Source organism: Equus caballus, chromosome 1 (assembly GCF_041296265.1).
Source record: "Equus caballus isolate H_3958 breed thoroughbred chromosome 1, TB-T2T, whole genome shotgun sequence".
Classification (NCBI taxonomy): domain Eukaryota; kingdom Metazoa; phylum Chordata; class Mammalia; order Perissodactyla; family Equidae; genus Equus; species Equus caballus.
The window spans coordinates 50,634,418-50,657,897 of NC_091684.1; the positions used below are offsets into that span (position 1 = coordinate 50,634,418).

The 23,480-nt window shown below is 39.9% G+C and overlaps 1 protein-coding gene across 50 annotated transcripts in view; it reads right to left on the bottom strand.

The window, feature by feature from the left end:
• Nucleotides 1–23,480, bottom strand: part of ANK3 (ankyrin 3) — a 627,813-nt gene that overhangs the window by 174,380 nt on the left and 429,953 nt on the right. For all 50 annotated transcript variants that reach the window (XM_070225383.1, XM_070225455.1, XM_070225362.1 and 47 more), the window contains one exon: nucleotides 4,124–4,222. In XM_070225383.1, coding sequence (XP_070081484.1) covers nucleotides 4,124–4,222 — 99 coding nt within the window. The remainder of the gene's footprint in view (nucleotides 1–4,123; nucleotides 4,223–23,480) is intronic.

Genomic DNA, 23,480 nt, shown 5'->3' on the forward strand with positions numbered 1-23,480 from the left:
TGGGGAGTGGGTAGGGAGTAGGGAAGGATTCAGTTGGCTAGTGTCTGTGAATTGAGTATCTGTGGGACAAAAACCAGTAAAATCTGCAGGAGGTCCACAGCGGTGTGCTGGCCATTGGTTACTTCAGTGGTGAAAGCTGCTGAGGTCTTCTGCAGAGCAGTCCCTGGGAACCAGTCATTCCTGCTGCACGGCTGGTACTGGTAGCCCCTGCCTTTCTTCCTTGTTCCTTCCCATTTCTATTCATCTCAGCTTTCCCTGTCTCTGGGTAGAGTGAAAAGGAAGTAGGTCCTTCATGCAGTGCCCCGAAAGGCTGGGGAAGCTGGCCGCTCACCCGCTCTCTTTCCAGGTGAGGGGAACTCTTTCTAGTTGGGGAGCTCTGTCTTGGCGCTGAGCAGTGCTGGCCCAGGGGTTGGGAGGATGCAGGCAAAATGAAGCCGTTCTTCCTTCACTTTTTGTGCAGTCATTCTCAGATTTTTTGTTCCACTGTGTCACTGAAGTTTCTTAAGTGCTTTCTTAACAGCTCTCAGAGCTGTTTTTGTTTGTGAATAGCTGTCTAATTGTTGATCTTTGTGGAAGACAGAGGCTGGGGTCTCCTACTGTTCTATCTTGGTGATGTCATCCCAAAATGTATAACCATCTTGAATTTTACAGTAACTCTTGATTCTTATAGTTACAATATCCAGTGCCCTACCAGCTGGGAGAGCTTGTGAAGTCATCAGGAACGACACCCTATCCTCTGATCCTTACTGGAATGGAAATTAAGACTGAGGAGGGTGAACTTTCCTAAGGTCACAATTTCACAGCTTGCTAGTCACACTTAAGACTAGAGATCAGGCAAAATAAAATTCACTAGGGTAAAATAAAATTCACTCTCATCCTGCGTTTCCAGCTGGTAAGACCTTGCTCAGATCCTACCTAAATTACTCTGACCACAATTCAAGTTTACTTCCTTGAATAAAGGGTTTAAGAGTCTGCTTTTAAACTGAATACTTGATTAGGTCAGCAACCCTTGCAGGGAACAGAGCAAGCGAACGAGGTCTCTCAGAGTGCTGGCCCCTGAGATGAAGAACAGAGTTGTTTTCTTGTCTCTAAACGTGGGTGATTGGTGTGCTCTCGGTCAGACTGTGGGTGTGACAAGGTAGCTACAAGATTACTAAGTCCCTGGTGGGAGGAGGATGAGTAGATGACATTACCTATTTTCTCAAGAGCTACGGATTAGGTCATTAAAACTTGTATTTATGAAAAATTTTGCTTTCCGTTCGTTAGGCTTGTCCCCAGGCTTTGTGACATTTTCACTGGCTCCCTCCCTTTCACCCACACACCCAGTCACTACTCAGTCACTTCAGCAAGAGAGAAGGGAAGCTTTGAGGAGGAGAACACAAAATAGTTTACATATTTTGGGGATGTACTACACTTTCCTCCATAAAGTCTGCCAGGAATTCAGTCTGTTCCTGATTGACATCCCGCTCCCACCCCACTCCCTGCAGGACAACAACAGAAGAATGACAGCCTTTGCTGTTCTCTGTTGTTTCAAGTCCCGTTCACATTCACACGTCATTCACACAACAGGGGAGAAAAATAAATTCAAGTTAAACTGAACGGATGCTTAAAAAGGAGTCTACATCTTGTTTAAAGTAAGACAGTCTTTCAGAACAGGGCGGCAAAGTGGCATAGAAACCAAGGTGCATACTGAATATGCCTATGTGCATTATTCTACATCTCTGATACTTTTATCCAGAGGGTTTCTATGTTTTTATCCTGGCTCTCCCCTGTGACATAAAGATGGGGCCTGAAGTTCCTATGTACCAGCTCCACCTCCCATTGTACCAAATAAAGCAAGTGTTTGACAAATGATACAAAATGACTAAGATTTAATTTTGCTGATCTGTTGATTGATGATTGTATCAAGAGAGGGAGAAATAAGGTAATTTCTAATCCACACACCCAGTAAAATCCCCAGCTGGGTATCCAGGCATATCTCTTCCAGCTTCTCTTTTCTGCTTGGCTCCAGTATCCCTCATTTCTCTTCATAAAAATTTTCCTTATTCACAGATAATCATTTAGCTCTACATGGTAGCCAAATGGCTTAAACGATTCTCTATCTTTTACTCCTTACAATCTCTTTAAATAGCCTATTCTTAGCAGAAGACCCTCCCATTTAAGGCAACAGTTCAAGCATACTGGTAATGGTTTCTTATTAAATAATGCAAAGTTAACTCAATGATACCACTATTCAATTTACTTTCTCAGTCAGACAGTCCTTCAGGGGTCAACCTTCATCTTCTTTCACTCCTCTCTAGAAAGCTTGTTTGTTTTAAGGTATATACAAGGTTTTCAGGTTCAATAGTTATCAGGAAAAAGAAGTCTGGGTCTCCTGCCAAATACCTGGGGCTGAGTTGTCTTTGGGTCAGAGTACAGGGGACAAACTACCCATCAGCTTCATGAGGGCAGGGCAAGTGTCTTGTAGTCTTGCTCTGTCACCCAGATGCATCTGGCCTGCGGTAGGCACTCAATAATCATTTGTTGGTTGAGTGCATAAATGCAGGGAATAATAAATGAAGTAGTAAATCAAAGAGCTACAGGAATCAAGTTCAGGTTACTAGGCCAGTTTTAGAAAGACGGAGATCAAGATTCTTGGAAGGAGGAAACACAGGATTGCGGGAGGTACAATTACAAGACAGGGAAACCGATCCAAAATGCTTAGATGGGTGGATGTTTATGGTGAGACCACCTTTTTATTAACCTCCCTCTTGCTTACACTTCACAACAAACACACGAGATGTTGAAGAAGAAAATCCCTTGGTTAGAAGTTTAATGCCAATTGAAGCTCTGAGTTATACTAGTAATGGCTGGGGTTTACTTCTGGCCTGTGTTATGCCAACACAGTTTACAAACGTTAGCTTGATAATTCCAACAACCCTTCAAGGTGGCCATACGTTTTATGTTCAGATACAGAAATTACATGCAGAAGGATTAACGGCCTACCCAAGTCAACTAGCTAAGCTCAGCATCTGGGATTCAAACTTGATTCTAAGTCTCAGTTCTTTCCCCTACTCACAATGCGTCACACAAAATAAGCAACATGCCAAACACCTAGCTAGACAGATCTGTGTTTTTAAAATAATTTTCTAATTGTGGTAAAAAACACATACTATAACATTTACTCTTTTATCCATTTTTAAGTATACTGTTCAGTACTATTAACTATATTCACATTGCTGTGTGACATCTCTAGAACTTTTTCATCTTGCAAAATTGAAACTGTATATTTATTGAACTACAACTTCCCATTTCCCTATCTCCCAAGCCCTAAGCAGCCACCATTCGACTTCTGTTTCTATAATTTTGACTACTCTAGATAACTCATATAAGTGGAATCATATAGTGTTTGTACTTTTGTGACTGGCTTCTTTCACTCAGCGTAATATCCTCAAGATTCATTCATGGTGTAGAAGATGACAGGATTTCCTTCTTTTTTAAGGCTGAATAATATTCCATTGCACATATATACCATGTTTTCTTTATCCATTCATGTGTTGATGGATATTTGGGCTGCTTCCACCTCTTGGCTATTGTGACTAATGCTGCAATGAACATGGGTGTGCAAATATCACTTTGAGATACTGCTTTCAAGCCTTTTGGGTATATACCCAGAAGTGGAATTGGTAGGTCATATGGTAGTTTTATTTTTAGTTTCTTGAGGAACTTCTATTCTGTTTTCCACAGCAGCTGCTCCATTTTACATTTCCACCAGCAGCGTGCGAATGTAGACAGATTGTTTTTAAATAGAACAACTGTCAGTTTTAGTATCAAACTAACCAAATAGCTCAGCCTGGAGTGTCAAGTAGTGATTAAATTCTTAAAAATTTAACTCAATAAAAACTCTACACCGTAAGCTTTAGTTTCTATAATTAAAGCCATGCACTATTTAAACATACATTAAAGATTTATAAATATGGATCATCATCCCAGTTTAAGAAGTACAAACTTAGCAGTCATTTTCTAAGAGACTACGCAAATGAAATAAAAATAAGGCCAATGTTAAACCAGTGTGAAGGTATTAGAAGACGTATTCCTACTGCCTGAAAATAAGCATACGCATGCACATAAATTGCACTCTTACCCTTGTTTTGGCATCGATTTTAGCTCCTCGATCAAGCAATAGCTTTACCATATTGGCATTTCCTCTTTTTGACGCAACATGTAAAGGAGTGATGTCATTCTGTGGAAGAACAAAAAAAAAAGTACAGTTTTGGTATCCTCAGTTCAACCAAAACATTGCTTCCTAAACCTCTCCCAACTTGTTCTCATTCTTTCTCTTCTTTTTTTTTTTCAAACATCTATTGTGAACAGTATGCTTACTAACATTTCTCTCCGACCATAATTTTCTACAGAACGAGATCCAAAAAAGGGATGAATTTTAAGGGAGACACTTTGTGGGGTGGAGTCCAAGTTTGTTTATTTCATTTGCTTGAGGTGATTGATGGATGAGATGATTTTTTTGCTCTAAAATCCTGCACCTTTAAGTCAATGTGTTTTCCTACAAATTCATGTGATACACATTGGCTAATGAGTGGTGGATTAAGAAGTAGCTGATTAAGTCAGCCCAGACTGAGTTAAAGCAGCATCTTGTTACTCAGAGCATTCCTTGGGTTCATTTGAGCACAAGACGTCAAAGAGAGACAGTAGTGACTTAAACCGGGAAATCTGTCAGTACTATGCACAGTCACAGGACTTCCCATGTACGCTGGGCTAAAATGTGTTCACAGGTATTTGGTAGCAATCTCACAGAAAACTGACTGGTTTTTTTAGGCTGCTGTCAAGGAACAGCCATAATGTTAGCACAATCTGAAATTCCAATCGCCATTCCCTCGTTAGCCCAATTCTTCCTCCATGCATCTTTACAGGTGCTGTGATTGCTTCTAGACGGCCAGGGAAATACACGTATATAGTGAAAAACTCTCTATTTTGGTTCCTTATTCCTGTGTAGCAGCAACATGGGTTTAAGGGTTGTTGTTCACAAAAATCAATTATAGGATAAACAAACTAGACTCATAAGGGGTTATATTTTGTCATTGGTGGCAGATGTAATATAACGGCTACCAGGTATTGACAATTTTCTGTGTTAGGCATTGTGCTACACTCTTTACTATCTCATTTAATTCTCATAATCCTTACAACGTCATATACAATCGGAATTACAATGCCTACTTTACGCATGTAGAAACAGCTGGCAAAGCCAGGATTCAAATTAAAACCTGACTCTTAAAACTCATGTTTTTAAAAAACATTTTATAATGAGAATTTTCAAACAAAGACAAAATTTGAGAGAAAAGCATAATGAGCTTCATGTACTCATCACCCTGGTCCAATGATTATCAACCTTTGCCAGTATTTTTTCTTCTGTACTCCCTACTATTTTTTTCTTGGTGAAGGAGTTAAAGAAGAGGAAAAAGAAAATGCTAGGTATCACATTATTTCACCCATAAATACTGCAATTTAATAATCTCTAACAGATAAGGATGTTTTAAACAAATAATCACAATACCGTTACCACAACTAAGTAAAAATAATTCCTTCATTACACAAGACCCTGTCAGTGTTCAAATTCTCCCATCATCTCCAAATATATCGCAGTTGGGTTGTTCAAATTAGAAGACACATCTTGCACTAGGTTGAGATGTCCTTTAAGTCTCTTTTAATCACCATAGTACCCCACTCCATTGTCTTTTCCCCATGTCCATATAGTCACGGAAAAAATTGGGTAATTTATTATGTAGAATTTCCTACATTCTGGTCTTGGCTGATTACATCCTCACGGAATGTTATTTAGCTTGTTCTTTTTACCCTGTATTTTCTATAAACCTTTCTAGTTAAATGCTTTTAGCCATTATACATTCTCCATCTGAAGAACTCTTTATATCTCAGTATTCCTAGATGCTAAAGTATAAATCAGTGATTAATTCATTAAATGAAGGAAGAAGAAAGAGACCTGAGTAAAAAATTTTGTTTCAGTAATGCTGGTGGGGAGTGGACAGGACTAATATCATTGCTCTAGACCTAGGCAAACTTTTTATGCAAAGGGCCAGATAGTAAACATTTTTGGTTTTGTAGGTCATACAGTCTCTATTGCAACTTCTCGACTCTGCCCCATAGCACTAAAGCAGCCATACATAATACATAAAGAATTGAGGATGGTTGTGTTCCAATAAAGTTTTATTTATCAAAACAGATGGTGGGCCAGATTTGGCCTGTGGGCAGTAGTTTGCTGACCCCTGCTTTAGACCTACTAGCTACGGCTGAAGGTTTCAACTGCGTGTAACAAGTTACAAAAGAAGAAGTAAAACAATATGCTGTGCATTGTGTATGCTTTGGTCCTGTTTGGTGTGGACTATATTTTTGTGTGAATGGAAGGTGGCAGAAGGAAATAAACTTTTTGATGACTTTTTAATTGTCTTGCTTGTCCCTGTTGTCTGAGTGCAAATGCATGTCACTCTAATGACCCAAGCAGCACAGTGGATGAATTCGAGGTTGAAGACAGCAGGTGGAATGTCAGGTTAGGTGTATAGGAAACTCAGTCTAACAGGAGAGCTTACCGAGCGCAGAGTGGGATATGACACAAAGGCCTCGTCACTTCCCAGCGCGAGTCAGGGCTTATATGCGATTTCCCTTTAAAAATGTGCCCTTGCCTGGTTGGGAAGGACTTAATTAACCTTTATTACAAGTAGACTAATTTTAGTGAGAGGAAGAACTCTATTTCTAATTTTGCTCTCTTCCATATTCATGTACTCTCTCATACAGTGATGTGTAGATGTCAAAAGGGTGCCTTGAAATTCTAACTCCCACGCTTTCCTACACCTCTCTGAATCTTCCTAGAGAAATACTTTATACTTCTATAGCACTTAAAAAGTGTTGTAAAGGGCTCACACTTATGTAATTTCATTTTATTTTCGCAAGACTCTATGGAATAAGTATCATAAACTCCATTTGACAGATAAATAAACTAAGGAACTGAACTGACCAGCAATTTGTGTATTAAGAGACAGCTAATCAGAGGCAGAATCAGGATCAGAACTCAGTTTTCTAGACCCTCGGGTGGCGCTATTTTCAGTCAGGGATCATAATGCCTCGGTCTAAAGACCGAGGGATGCTTACCACAGCATGGCTTTTGCCAAGCAGTGCCATGTCCACACCCGGGATCTGAACCGGCGAACCCTGGGCCACTAAGAAGCGGAACGTGCGAACTTAACCACTGCACTACCCAGCCGGCCCCTATTGACATCTCTTTAAGTTCACTGGCTGTTTCCTCAGCTGTGTGAAGTCTGCTGATGAGCCCATTAAAGGAATTCTTCATTTCTGATACTGTGGTTTTTCTTATCAAGTATTTCCATTTGATTGAAATTCCATCTCCGCTGAAATTCTCTAACTTTTGATGTGTGTTTCACCTGTTCCACTAGACAGAATGCTGAACACTGTGTGTAGAACAAGAGAGACTGAGGTAGATAGTATCTTTGTCTGGAAGTGGGCATACCTCTTCTTCTGTCAGGCTGCAAATGTGGAAGATTAAGGCAGTTTAGTCCAGAGTTGAGCTGAGTTTACGTTTTGGTTGAGTGCACCACAGGCTTCATATTCCTCTAGAGGAGGGCTGCGTTGCCTTATGCTTAGGATGGAGGCTGGGGTTTCAGAGACTTTCACTTGGTGTTAGTGCTCCATCCTCGGCTCTGCCTGCACACTACACACTTGTAGCACAGAGGGTGTCCCTTGCCCACCTCCTGCCTGACCGCAGCATTGACTATTGTTGCTTGTTACTTTATGCTGGGCTGGCACTGGGCCTGAGGGGTCTTTCATTCTCGCTCAGCTTCGTTCTTAGAGAGTGTGCCTAGGCCTCAGGGCTGGGTCTTTCTTAGCACTCCTGCCCTTTCTACCATGGCCGACAATCTCTGCCTTATATCTGTGGTTGTAGATTTGAAGGCTCTTCATATATACTGCCAAACTGCATCCCAGAAAGCACAATAAATTTATATTTCACAAGCAGCAAATGAGGGTTTTCTTAAACAAGGCTTTTTGTCTCTAACATCATTGGGCTTTTTTGATATGTTGAGATTCCATAATTTTGTTGCTCGCTTATGCAATGGAAATGCCATGCCAGGACTTGTGCTTAATAGGGCATAAAGCATTTTTATTGGTTAGCTGGGGAGTCAAAATATAAATGTCCCATTGAGTGACCCAAAGGTACCACTTTGATTTTGATTCGTTCCTAGTTGACAGAAGCAGTCACTACCTGCTCAGGAATGCAATAGTATGTATTTCATTCCGAAGATCCATTTGACAGAGAAGCAATAGTCTTTAGACCGAGGCATTATGATCCCTGACTGAAAATAGCGCCACGCAAGGGTCTAGAAAACTGAGTTCTGATCCTGATTCTGCCTCTGATTAGCTGTCTCTTAATACACAAATTGCTGCTCAGTTCAGTTCCTTAGTTTATTTATCTGTCAAATGGAGTTTATGATACTTATCTTATTCCATAGAGTCTTGCGAAAATAAAATGAAATTACATAAGTGTGAGCCCTTTACAACACTTTTTAAGTGCTAAAGAAGTATAAAGAAGATGGGCATGGATGTTAGCTCAGGGCCAGTCTTCCTCAGCAAAAAGAGGAGGATTGGTAGTAGTGAGCTCACGGCTAATCTTCCTCAAAAAAAAAAAAAAAAGATACATCAATATAAATGATCCAAACCTAAACACAAGAGAAAAAGAGTGGAAAAGAAAGAAGAGAGCATCCAAGAGTTGTGGGAAAATATAAAACAGCTGGATGGAGCTGCATAAGAAGAGAGAAAATGGGGCAGAAGAAATATATGAGGAGATCATGGTCAAGAATCATCTCAAAATAATGAAATATATTGTCACATGTCTAAGAAGCTTGGAGGATACCGAGAAAGATAAATGATAAACAAGCAAACTCCACAATTAGAAATATCAGTCCAAATGCTAAAAATGAAAGATAAAGGGAAAATCTTGAAGGGCGGAGGAACGAAGACAATGATTATGGCTTCAGAAATGATGCAAGGCAGAAAACAAAGTGGCAACTTTAAACACCGAAAATAAACACTTGTCAAATGAGAATTCTATACCCAGTGAAAATATCTTTAAAAAATAAAGGAGAAATAAAGACTTTTAAAGATAAACAGAAGCTGAGAGAATTCATTACCAGCAGACCTGGAATGCAAAAAATATTAAAGGAATTCTTCAGGCAGTAGTAGGAATATGATACCAGACAGAAACAGACTTACACAAAGAAATAGAGAAATGGCAAAAATGAAGGTACATATAAGAGATAATGATTATCCAAAGCAAAAACAGTCACAATGAATTGTGGGGTTTACAATATATGCAAAAGTAAAATGCAAGGTGCCAACCACACACAGATGGGAGAGAAGAACTGGAACCATCCCATTATCAGGGTCTTGCACTATACGGAAAGTGATGTTACATTTGAAGGTAGACCGTGATATATTAGTCACATAAGAAATATGATATATTATTAAATATAAAATATGCTCTTATTTTTATATGTAAGTGTATGTATACATACATTCTAAAAAGGCTGTAGAGATACTGACCCAAATGTTAACAATTTATCTCTTGGTGGAGATTAAAGATGACTTTTTGCTTCTTCATGCTTTTTAAAAAAACTATTTTATTGGTTTATAACATTGTGTAATTTCAGGTGTACATTATTATATATCAGTTTCTGTATAGACTGCATTGCACTCACCACCAATAGCCTAGCTTTATCTGTCACCGTACACATGTGCCCCTTTACCCCTTTCGCCCTCCCCTCACTCCCTTCCCCGCTGGAACCCCTCATCAGTTCTCTTTATCTATCTTCATCCTTTTCTAAAAAACTTCTACTGTATACGTTTGTACAATGTACAGTGAAAAATGGCTGTATTTCTTTTTTATCATCATCTAATTTACAGCCCATCACCACCATCTCTGTCTCGGCTCCCCCCATTTGCATTCTTTACTCTGACAGCCATGGAGGGGCTTCACCTACTCATTAACTTTCCTGATATTTGAACTTTGAAGGAAACCTTTAAGTCTGGAGATATTCTGAAAGTAAACATATATTACTAATTTTTTCCCATTAATGTAGAAAATGAAGTATGGCTAGAGTTAAAGATCTCTATGTTCTTTCTAAGAAGAAACCTAAGTTGAAACTTGGATAAAACAATTCAACCTAGAGTTTTGAAGCTGACCTACATTTAGTGCAAACAAAAGTAAATACCACTCTAATTTTGTATAAATTAGCTTATTAATAGAATACCGTTTCTGGTACCAAAGATGTAACATTCGATGTAATGGAACACATTAGCAGTTCAGAAGCTGTTGTTTTTTAACTGAGGAGGACCTCTGAGCTCATTCAGTCTAATCACCTATTTTATGGACAAGGAAGAGACCAGGGAGGTTAGTGATTTGCCTGGAGTCACAGAGCTTGAGGCTTGGCCAAGACTCAAGGTTTTCCAATTTCTGGGCATTGCCCCCTTCCATTTCACTAAGCTCTTTGGGCTTACTTAAAAATCATTATTTTCATCTCTAGCACAATGGCATCTTATTTAACTTTTTCTTAAACTATTCGATGTGACCATTATTCACTCTAAAAAACCTGATGTGTAAATCTGATTAACCCATGCCTTCCTTTCTCTAGCATTTACTTCTGCTCAATCCTTTTTAGGAGATAGTGGATAAAGACCAAATAGCAATCATACATATACTCACATACATTTAAAAAGAACAATGAAGGAAATTGGCTGTAAAAATATTTATATGAAACACTAACAGGATTTGCATAGATATTCAGAATTTTGACTGAGCAAAATTATAGTACTCAGCAGGTTTAATTTTCTCAAATTCCTGGGCCAATAACCTAATCAAGTATTTCACAAAACAAGATGGATCGTGCTGTAACCCCTAATGTGTGGATTTGTGTTCTCATTGAATTGTGACTTCTGGCCCTTTTTAATTTTTCAGTTTATTCATGTTCTTCTACGCTAATCTCCTTCTATCTTGATTTTCCAGTAAGACTTTTCATCTATAAGCTGCATTTCTTGAAGGTACCAAACACTGAATTGAGGGAGTAAAAATCTTGATTCAGAAGAATAGGTTTTGCCTTCCACTTATAGGAAAGAAAGAAGTAAATCACCCAGAATAGGAGAGGCTCTCTCAGGATTTCTACAAATTCAGTATATTCCATTATACTCTTTTACAGTGATATATATTGCATTATGTTATATTACATTGTGTTATATTATACAATGATCACTCTTTCTAGTAAAATCCTTCAAAAATAAAGATTAATTTTTGCTGTGCTTCCTAAACCATAAAACTGCCTTAGAAATGCAGAGGAGATTTTGAATAATGAGTTTAGGAAGTGGGGAATTCTCTCCTGGTTCTAACTTTATTTCAATTCCATTTCTTAGCGTAAGTAAGAAAGCATGTCTAGTAGAAAGCCCATTTCATAGGGAATGAGAAGCCCAGGCCCTAATTCTCACTCTTCTACACCCACTTTCCTGATAGATGACCCTGGGAATGTGCCTTACCCTCTACAAACTTATATTTCCACCTGCACAATGGACATAATACCTCTGGTGCCTCCATCACAGGACTGCCAAGAGGAGACAGGAGATAATTCACGTCAAAGGAGGAATGAAACTCATGGGTATTCCATATCTTACCTCATTTGAGCCACAGAAGAACCCTAGAAAGAGGTACTATGTAATTTTTTTCTTCATATTACAGATAAGGAAACTAAAACTCAAAAACCAAAATCACTTGTCAAAGGTTACAAAGGGGCCACAATTTGTCAGACCCTAAAGTTCATGCTTCTTTCACTAGACTAGACCATCTATCCCTGCACTTCTAAGCAGTATAAACATAACCAGTTCTTCATAATGCAGCAGTTTGGGAGCGGCAAACTGTGTGCTAAGAGATGAAGAGAGCACTGCGGTCAGGGAGTGCAGCGGTAAGAGCTCCCATTCTGAGACAGATGGCTTAGGTTCAAATCCCAGGTCTGCCCCACATTAGCGGCACATCCTCAGACAAGTTTATGTAACTTCTCTGTATCACGGATTTCTTATCTGTAAAATTAGGCTAATAACATTCTATACATTATAGAACTGTCATGAGGATTAAATGAGTCAATAAACATAGAGTCTTAAGAATGGTGCTTGGAGTTTAGTAAACACTATAAAAGCGTTAGCTAACACTATTCTTTTTATTACTTATATGGACATTTAAAAATGTATGAAATGACTCCAGCTCACAAAGACATTATGAAATAGTTTGGGTAGAAGAGACGCACATCTGAAGTAATTAGTGAACTCTAAAAAGGTGCTCAAGTGGGTAGCTCCTGGGATGGACGCAAAAGGTGTTAGAAAAGAGTTCACTCAGCACAGCCAAGTCTGTGGAACCTGCGTCAGGCCGCTGGCTGGGGTGAGCAGTAGCAGAGAGCAAGAGAAGGGAGGCGGAGCTGTGGCTGATAAGATATGATACATATGTAACCGTGGACCCTCCAGGACCAGTTCAACAGACCCCATCTCTCATCAACAGAGTGATTAAGAATTGCCTCTCAGAAAATGTACAAAGTCACACAGTCAGAGCATGCGCAGAAGAAATCTTGACCTGGAAACGGCTGCAGAACCAAAGATCCTCCTTCCCACGAAACCAAAGGATGAGGACACAACTGGAACTTGAAAGTCTGGACTCTTATTAGAAGCGATGGGGGTCCCTCATTCAGGAAGATTCACTTGTTAAAATTCCATGCCCACCTCATCATAAATGTTTTGAACCCTATCATAAAAATTTAGAACCCCATCATAAAAGTTTAGAACCCTGTCATAAATGTTCAAAACCTTACCATAAATGCTTGAAGCCCACCAATCAAAACCTGTCTCGCCAGCCTTTCCACATGCCAGCCTGTTCTCCCCAACCTCTTAAATTTTGCCCCAAATCCTGAACTGGGGAGACAGAGGGCACAGGACCTGTTTCCCTGCAGATTGATCTCACAGAATAAAGCTAATTTCTCCTCCAAGAACTGATGCCATAATGAATTGTTTATGCATATCGGCCAAGAGAACTCCAATTTTGTGCAGTGCCACATACTTGCGGTGTATAAAATAACACGTGTGAGAGAACATGACAGAAACATGTGAGTGCCTTACTTTGAAAAGTAAGGACCTTTGCCGGGAAATGGTGGAATTGCTTGCCTATTTCTTCCCTCTTAGCTCTTTCTGAAAAACCTAGCTGAGGGAGCAGCCAAGTTCCTTTATGAAATAATCACCAAAGCAAGATCATTTCTGCAACTCCCCAAAGTGATACCAGGGCCATTTTCTACCTTACTGTGATAAATTGCAGACTTTTTATTCCATTTAAATATATAAAGGGCAGTTGACTACTGATCTCTTCCACCTCCTCATCTCCTTTTCTTGAAAAATGTCTGGGGAGGTAATCACTAAGAGAAAGATGATATCACTCAAAATCTTCTAGATAATGAAACGCTATGACTATTTTAGCTTAGTTCCTTGATATAGCCTCAACTGAATACAAATTCTAAAATAATGAATGTTGAGAGGAAATCTGGTATCTTCTGCTAATTCTTAACACTTGTAATAATTTCTGCCTCTAAGTTACTACTATGATTTTAAAAAAAAGTGAGTCAAAGTGGCACAGGAAGATGTCTGAAGATGAAGATTTCAGTGTGTTAATGATTTGCATTTAAACACACCCATTTTACGATTTGTATGTTTTCTCATTCTCTTCTCTTATACTTTATCGTTATCCCTAGTGTAAACAGAAACAGAAAAATGACTAGTAAATAGTTCACAGAGAAAGCACAGGAAAGACATGTAAGCAAGGCTTACCAGCATCCTCATTCATCCTGTAGATATTTGTCTTTTGAAAAGTCTTTTAGCCTCTGAGAGAAGCGGTTGAAGGAGATCAGAGTACACCACCCCCAAATATGCCGCTGCAGCATAAGGATTGTTTTGAGCTGTCTCCCCTTGTTTTGTCCTCCCCCTTCCTGTCTAAAGCAGGGCATGACTTTCCCTTTGTAAAGTGTCTCCCACTCCCTTGCCAGGAAGAGGAGTACGTCTCTTAATCACTGATCAATGGAAAAGGCCCAGACTTGAATCTGCACAATAAACCTTGCTTAAACAACCCTTATCTCCCATTAGTCCCCCCACATATTTACCTTCCTACTATCACCACACCTAGAAGCCCAAACCCCCTCTCCTTTGCCTTGTCACTTCTCCACAAATTTATTGCCCATTGTTAAAATGGTATATAAGCCCCTGGGGTCTAACTGCCTCTTTGGGTCTTCACTTTTTTTTTTTAAAGATTGGCACCTGAGCTAAGATCTGTTGCCAATCTTTTTTTTTTCTTCTTCTTCTTCTCCACAACCCCCGTAGTACATAGTTGTATATTCTAGTTGTAGGTCCTTCTAGTTCTTGCTATGTGGGACACTGCCTCAGCGTGGCTTAATGAGTAGTGCTAGGTCTGCACTCAGGATCCGAATCAGCAAAAGCCCAGGCAGCTGAGGCGGAGCTGTGAACATGGGTCTTCACTTCTTTTCTATGAAGGCCTCCATATGCATATATAAGCCTTTCTCCTGTTAATCTGTCTTTTGTCAGTTTAATTTGCAGGACCCCAGGAACTAAACCTATGAGAGTAGAGGAGAAAAGATTTTTCTTCCCCCTACAAGGTCATATCTGCTAATCTCCAAGCACAGAGCAGTTACTCGATAAATGTTTGATAAATAATATTTGTGTCATATAGATTTTGATACAATGTGGAAAAAAATATAGAACTGAATTCTAGTTCCCTTTAATTTCCTTGAGAGTATAAAAGCACTTTTTCTGTACATTTTTATTGTTTTCCACTGCAAGTCTTTGATAGATTATTTTTATAATAGGTTTATTGAGAGATAATTCACACACCATAAAATTGACCATTAGTGTCCAATTCAGTGTTCTTTAGTATATTCACGAAGTTGTGCAACCATCATGAGTATCTATTTAGAACATTTTCATCATCCCCCAAAGAAACTCCATACCGTTAAGCAGTCAATTCCCATTCTTCCGTCCCCCTCAGCCCCTGGCAATCACTCATCTACTTTCTGGCTCTATGGATTTGCCTATTCTGGACATTTCATATAAATGGAGTCATGCAATACGTAGCCTTTTGTGTCTGGCTTCTTTCACTTAGCATCATGTTTTCAAGGTTCATCCATACTGTAGTATTAATCAATACCTCATTTCTGTTTATGAGAATGCTTAATTTTTTAATGCTTTAAGAAATACATAAAATATATGCAAATAAATGATGCTTTCCATAATGAGGATTTGAAATTTCAAGAACATACCCAGGAAAATTTCAAACAATGGGACATGAGAAAACACCCCAGCCTTCACAGTCTGACACACCAGTAGGACTTTTCTAAAACAAACAAACAAAAAACTTCAACCTTAGATGGCCTATTATGAATAATACAAGCATCAAATAAACTCAGAAACTTCCCTTATACTACAGCAATCATTATTAAGATGACTATTATTGTTTGTAAAAGTCCATTTTCCTCTTACTTCATAAGGCTTTAATTAAATGAAATAGGTCTTTATAGATAAAGTCTCTTTCTTTTCTCCAGTTTTATAAACTGCTGGCTTAGTCTACACCAACTTTTTCTCTCACTGTGCTTTCTGGATAAGGGGATAAGGAGATACGGAGATAAGGAGATTAAGTCCGCACAGGTCTTGCGAGATTGACACTGATACTGACGTCACTGACACTTCCTTGAGCTCACTCCCTTTCCACAGAGACCAACCAAATCCCATGGACGAGACACCCGACAGTGCTGGGCTCCCCAAGAAGTAGCAGCGAACGCTTGGATATTTGATGTTTCTTGTGAAATCAGACTCTGAGGGTTTGGATCTGTTCTGCTCTAACAACCGCAAGTAATTTATTTGTTTTCTGCTAAGAATAACGTGAGGCTGCTTATCATTAACACCGTCGAGGCGTCACTTGGATTAACAGAGGATGGCTCACCAACCATGTAGATAAAGCGCTGCGGGTCTCCCTCTGCTTTCGCACAGGGAGCACAGTGGGGGCGCACAGACCATCTTTAGAGTAAATATCCCACACCTCCTTCTCCCCACACACGCCCTCAGCTGTACAGACAATCCCAGCTGTAGCTAGAGGGGAAGGAAAACTGGGACTGAAGCTGGTCTTGGACCTCTCCCCTCGATTGCAAACTCCTCTTCTACCTTTGAATCATTGGATGTTCTAGCTCCCTGGGTTTTTGGAGATATCTTGTCCAGTGGTTTTCAATGTATGGTTTAAATTAAAAATTTTAATTGTGGTAAAATACGTACAACATAAACTTTCTGTCTTAACCATTTTTAAGCGTATAGCTCGGTAGTGTTAAGTATATTCATATTGTTGTGTAACCAAGCTCCAGAATTCTTTTCATCTTGCAACACTGAAACTATACTCGTTAAACAACTCCCCATTCCCCTCTTCCCCAGGCCACAGCAACCTCCATTCTACTTTCTGTCCTTGACTTTGACTACTCTAGGTACCTCACATAAATGGAATTGCACAGTATTTATTTATTTATTTCCTTCTTCTTCTTTTCCCCAAAGCCCCCCAGTACATAGTGATATATTCCAGTTATGGATCCCTCTGGTTGTGCTATGCAGGACACCGCCTCAGCATGGCTTGATGAGCGGTGCCATGTCCTAGTCCAGGATCCGAACTGACGAAACCCTGGGCCGCCCAAGTGGAGTATACAAACCCAACCACTCGGCCACGGGGCCGGCCTCGCATTTATTTTTTGTAACTGGCTTATTTCACTTAGCATAACGTCCTCAAGGTTCCTACATGTTGTAGCATACGTCAGAATCTCCTACCTTTTTAAGCCTGAATATCCATTGTATGTATATGCAACAATTTGTTTATTCATCCATCTGTGAATAGACACCTAGGTTGCTTCCACCTTTTGGCTTTTATACATAATGCTGCCATACAAATATCTCTTCCAGACCCTGCTTTCAATTCTTTTGTGTATACACCCAGAAGTGGAACTGCTGGATCATATGGTAACTCTATATTTAACCTTTAGAGTTGTAAGCACTGCACTTTTTTCCTCAGTGGCTATACCATTTTACATCCCACAAAGAGGGCACAAGGGTTCCAGATTCTCCAAATCCTCACCTACACTTGCTCTTTTCTCTTTTTCCGATAGTGGCCATCCTAATTGGAGTTCAATATATGCCTTTAAAATATATATGTTTTTCAATATACATTTCAGGGTTTCCATAATTCCATAAACAATGAGAAATTTTGGGCCATTCAAGATTGAAATAGGGGCCGGCCCAATGGTTGAGTGGTTAAGTTCACACGTTCTGCTGTAGTGGCCCAGGGTTTCACTGGTTCGGATCCTGGGTGTGGACATGGCACCACTCATCAAGCCATGCTGAGGCAGCATCCCACATAGCACAACCAGAGGGACCTACAACTAGAATATACAACTATGTACTGGGGGACTTCGGGGAGAAGAAGAGGAAGAAGAAAAGAAGATTGGCAACAGATGCTGGATCAGGTGTCAATCATAAAAAAATGAAAGATTGAAATAGTAAATACCTTTTTATCCTGTAAGAATATGTCAGAATAAAAGAAAAGTTCTGCTAAAAAAAAAAATCCCTGATACTTACTGATTTAGACCAAGAAATTCTTCATTTTACATGAGAACAGAAGTAGTAAAAATGAAAAAAACCTTCCAATTATTAGGCTCTTACTTTGTGCAAACCCTGTGAGACACACATCAGCTCATTCAGTCTCCACAAGAACCCATGAAATAGATGCTACTAACTCCAATTTACAGGTGAGCCAAGCAGCACTGGAAGGGACTACAGGTCACATGGCCAGAAAATGCCTGAGCTGGGATTTGAACCTAAGCTGTCTGATTCCCCAAGCTGTGCTGGTTCTTTCCAGTGGGTCATACAGCAGAAAATACATCCAGACAGTGAGTCTCTTTCTAACTTGGGCAAACATTAGCTATAGTTCTGAATCCAAGTAGCATAATTTCTATCCCGAGAATGCTGGGGACATACAATTTTTAACCAAAAGGAAACAGCACATCTCAAAACTAATAAAAACATTCAATATCTAAAAGAGTGGTTAGTTCAACTTGTCATTTTAAATAAGAATTCATGGCTTTCATATTTCTTTAAAGGTGTCACTCTTAATGCTGATTCAAAGGAAGCCTGCTTTCTCTGTTACAGTAAAGAAAGCCCCTCCCAGCTGGCAATATCTGTGAGTAGAGACATAAAGTAATTAAACTAAAAGGGGCATTAAAAATTCAATTTTAATCAGTTGCTTTCTACGCATTGAAGAAACTTGTTTTAAAAATATTTATTTAAAATGAGTTAAACTAATGATATTAGATTTCTTATAACGTTCCTAATGAATGCTATAACTTTAATAAAAAAGCCCACCCCTTTTTCTAACACTCCATCACCAAAAATTCTTAAAAACAAAAATCTTCAGGGGCTTTACAATTATTAATTTCTACATCCTCTATCATTTCTGATAAATCTGGAACTAAATTAATTTCTGTGTTGAATCTGTTTCTTCCCCTCCAGAAAGTAAATCGCTCTTGCTGCCTTTTGAGATGTCGGTTAACTTGAAACTGGTAGTTTCTCAGGTGTCCTGCCCTCATTTGGTCTTCAGATAAATTAGATTCTTGCTGAAGTTTCAAACATGTCAAGAAGTGAAAACGATGTCTTTGAAGTTTCTAAAGAAAGATAGTTTGTTACAAAACAAAGCCAGTCTGGTGCTAATTGCCTTCTCTGTGTGCAGTGCACTTGTCCAGGAGATGGAACTGCTCTTCTGGGAATCATGAAGCCCCCAGCTGCCCAGAGACCAGTACCCCACCCTCAGCTTCCATCCAGGAGCTGCTGCCATGGGCTGATGGTCATGTACGGAGGCAGAAAAAAAATGAGTTAGAAAGTCTGGATTCAAATCCCTTTTCCTCCATTTTACTCTCAATAGGATTTGGGACAAATAGCTTCTTGGGATCTCAGTTTGCTCATCCACAACAATGTCTATTCTTGTGGGTCTCAAATGATGTACCTCAAAGAATTCTGTAAGCTGTAAATATGATGTAAATTCAAGGCTATGTTATTAAAGGGTTACAAACACAGATAATTGTTACAAGCAAATGAGTTACCGAGTTTTTCTAGGGTTCAACTTTGGACAATTTATATAGGAAAGGATTTTCATAGCATGGCCTCAGTCAACATTTTCTAATCATGCCTGATGAGAAGCATCACCTGAGGAGCTTGTTAAAAACACAAGTGGCAAGGTCCCACCCGAGATGTGCTGAGTCCAAATCTAGGGGAGCGGGAGGCTGCGGGCCAGCTGGAAAACTGGCTGCAAAGCTCTGACTTGCAGGCTACGAAAACACGTTTTTAAATTTTCAAACTCAGACGGATTCACTCCTTATAAAGATGAGCCTGCTTTGCACTTCTTACCAGAAAATGTGTGTTATGCCTTCTTGTCATAAGGCCATTAAGTTTCTAAGTATCAAGAGTCCATTTCAAAACATGATCATTAGGGGTTCAAAGATGCAGAACTGATAATAAAGAAAATGTAGTAGAAATGCGAATCCATTGTACTTTAGAAAGAATTTGATTGGTCAGCTTTTAGGTTTGCTCATGTTTCAATTAAAATGTTTTTAAATGTGTAACAGGATTTCTTAGTCAATAAGAAAACTGTAAAAATATTTTTTAAAAAATGACTTTAATTCATTCTACAGCTCTGGTGCAGGCAGAGAACGAATCGCCAGCTGGTATAAGAGAGGCTGCTGTCGGTTCCGGTTTTCATGTGATGCCCCTGGATTAAGTCCAAAGCTCAGGACATATTGCCTCTGATGTTAGAATAGAATCAACTACACAGTCTGAGGATAGTTGATTTTGCTTTATTGTTTTTTATTGTCTTATTTTACTTTATTTATTGTTTCTTAGCTCAAGCTCCACCACTTAAAGCTGTGTGGCTTTGCACAAGTTATTTAACTTCTTGCTTCCTAGAATATGGAAATCATACCCACACCTCACAGGATTGAATTTTGTGTACGTTTTTTCCACCTCATATTTCAAACTCTCAGTAATGAGCTGAAAGGAACCTCCGGGTCTTCTAGACCAACCACTCCTAGGGGTACATCACGGGGGAAGATCCCTGTCCCCTGAGGGGCAATCCCAGACAGAGCATGAATTTCCAGGCCCTTCTTCCCCATCTCGGGATGTCTCACCTCTCCATCTGTCAAGGGATGTGCAATCCAGCATGTCTCAGTGGGGTTATTGGTGGCATTTTGGCTGGGACATTGTTATTTTCATGGGACTGTCCCACACACTGAAGGAAGTTTAGCTATCCTGGCCCTCTCCCGTTACACGCCCGCCACCATCACAACCAAAAATGTCTTTACAAATTTCCAAATGATCTAAGATTATTAAAAGATCTAAAATGATCTTTTCCTATCGAGATCTAGTGGATCTAGGACTCTAGACAAGTCCTCTCTGAGGAGATCATCACACCATCACACCAGGTGTCAGACATGCTTCTCCTTGTCCACAGTTCTTTCCCCTATGTGACTGGAGTCTGCCACAGCTCATAGCTATGTCTCTTCATTTCCCCTTCATACGCATGTCATAATGCATCTTAAGTACTACTGCCACCATCCCACTTTTCTATTTAAAGACCTCCGATGATTTGTAAAAACAAAGAGTAGAATGGTAGTTACCAGGGGTTGGAGGGTGGGGGAATTGGGAAGATGTTGTTTAAGGGTACAAACTTGCAACTAGTACATAAATAGGTTCTAGAGATCTAATGCACAGCATAGTGATTATAGTCAACAATACTGTATTATAAACTTCAAAGTTGCTAAGAGACTAGATCTTAACTGTTCTCAACACAAAAAAAAGGTAACTATGTCATGTGATAGAGGTGTTAGCTAACACTATTGGAGAATAATATTGCAACAAATAAATGTATCAAACCAGCATGTTGTACCTCTCCAACAATGTTATATGTCAATTATACCTCAAAAAAAAAAAAAAAGGCAAAATAACTGAATGACTCCTTTCCACCTGCAGAATCAAGGCCAGTGCCCTCAGCCCAGCCTAGGATTCAGGGAGTCCCTTCCCCCTGGGTTCGACTCACCATTCATCTCCAGTCTCATTTCACATGTGCAAGCAGGCTTCCGCCTCCATTTCTTAGAGCTGATTCTAATCCCTATATTTCCATTACAGCTCAGCTTTTCAATTTTTTTTTAACTATGCTAGTCGATGCTGATCTCCTACCTGAACTTGTTTTTTGGAACCTCCTGCTTTGATCTGGGAGAGAGACAGTAAATGCTCGCGCATGTGTCCCAAGTTCACTCTTGGAATCTTGGTTCTGCCAAGTCCTACCCTCTTCCCTCCAGGCGCCCCTTCACCCTTCCTGTATATTCTTCAAACCACCAGAGGAAGAAGGGCAAGATTTTTTCACGGAAGAAGCCGCAGTGCTCAGGCAGGGACCAGGGTGTATCTGAACTGATCCAAATGTACTGTCTGCTGACAGTGAGCATGGACAATGTTCCAGAATGTTCAGCAGAGGGGCAGAGTAGCCCTTTCCTGCTATTTGCACTCACTGTAGGAAATGAAATTCTACAGCTAATGAATAATTCTCTTTCCAAGTACAAACGAATAAAGTGAGCCCTGTCAACTCCTACCTTAAGAGAACTTTATTTCACAGAAGTTCAAAATAGGATTTATTCAGGTCATTTAACAATGTTCTCAGAGCAACAATTCTAGAGCATCACTGCAGGAAGCAGCGAATGTATTCAGAGGGAAAGTGAAACAAAGAGAAATGTGTACTTCCAACTTCTATGATTTTTTTTTTATTTGAGTTCAGTCTCAAACAATGACATGTTTATAATTTCTTAAAGGTTGACCTTCTCATGCTGACAAACAGCACTGCAAACATGTAACTCCAACATTCTGGGAAGCAACATTTCTGACTACCTCCAGTATGCTCTAGAGAGCTGCCAGGATGCCGCCTGCTCGATGTGTCTTGCTTTACAGGCGAACGTATCTTACAGTGATGGGTCTCCACCCAGATGAAAGCCAACAGCAACAATAACCACCCACAAATGTGGCTAGGGCTCCTGCTCATGTGCTGTGGGTCAAGCACTGTGCTAAGCAATTTATATGGATTATTTCATTCAGTCATCACAATGATTATGCTTTAGGTACTATTATCAGATCCTATCAGGTACTATTGTCATTATATGGATGACAAGGCTGAAGTATAAATAACTTGCCCAAGAACACACAAAAGAAGCCACAGGGCCAATGTGGGACTCCAGCCATCTGACTGTGATGCTGTTGACTTGGACACTGTGCTGTGCCTACTCTGTCCTGTGAAAGGGGAAGGGAGCCAAGGGCCTCCTCCATCACTGTCAGACAGGTGGTCGGGCAGAGGGGAAGGCTTGTGGTGACTGATCTCTCTCTCATCTGGCTGTTGAGAAAACTGCAGGCCACTCGAGGAAGAGCCTCACCCCGGATCCCACCAGCAACTGATGATACAGCCAGGACGAGAGCGAGGGTCCAGCATGTATCTGAGGACCGTCTCCTCACTTCATGCTGCTACAGCTTAGAACCCTCGCCCCTGCAGACGGACAACACAGATTCCACACCACACAGTCAGATGTCAGTAAGTTCAAATGAACTAATGGATTTGAGATAAATATATTCTTTTAAAAAATTATATAGGAGATTCTCTTTTGATGAGGCATTCAGGGAATTAAACGGAAAAGGCAGGAAGGAGATTGCATTCCATGCTCAGAGCAATTCTCTACAAATGTATACCCCCCACCACTCTGCCCTCTTACTGGTTTTGCTCCTCCTGAGATGCTAATATCACCATGGCAACAAGAACATGGTTAATGCAGTAGCCACATGGCTACTTCCCCATAACTCACATTCCTTTGCTAATGCCTCCAAATCCTTGTTTGCATTCCAAAGGTTTATGTAAACCATTCAAAAAATGCCTTTGTCTTTAATGCTGTTAGGCCTATACTAGATACTAGGAGATAAACTTACTTTATTGTATATTTAAAAAACATATATTTAAAATATATTTATCAATAAAAATGAATGTTTATGTGTGTGTTTGGTCTTTGTAAGGATAGATATCTAAATGTTATCAAACACATGACTGTTATGGGTAGGTTTTTTCTTTCTTTTGCTTTATTGTATTTTATTTGAAAAGTGAATTGTAGGGGCCAGCCCGTGGCCGAGCGGTTAAGTTCATGCGCTCTGCTTCGGCGGCACAGGGTTTCACTGGTTTGGATCCTGGGTACGGACATGGTACCGCTCGTCAAGCCATGCTG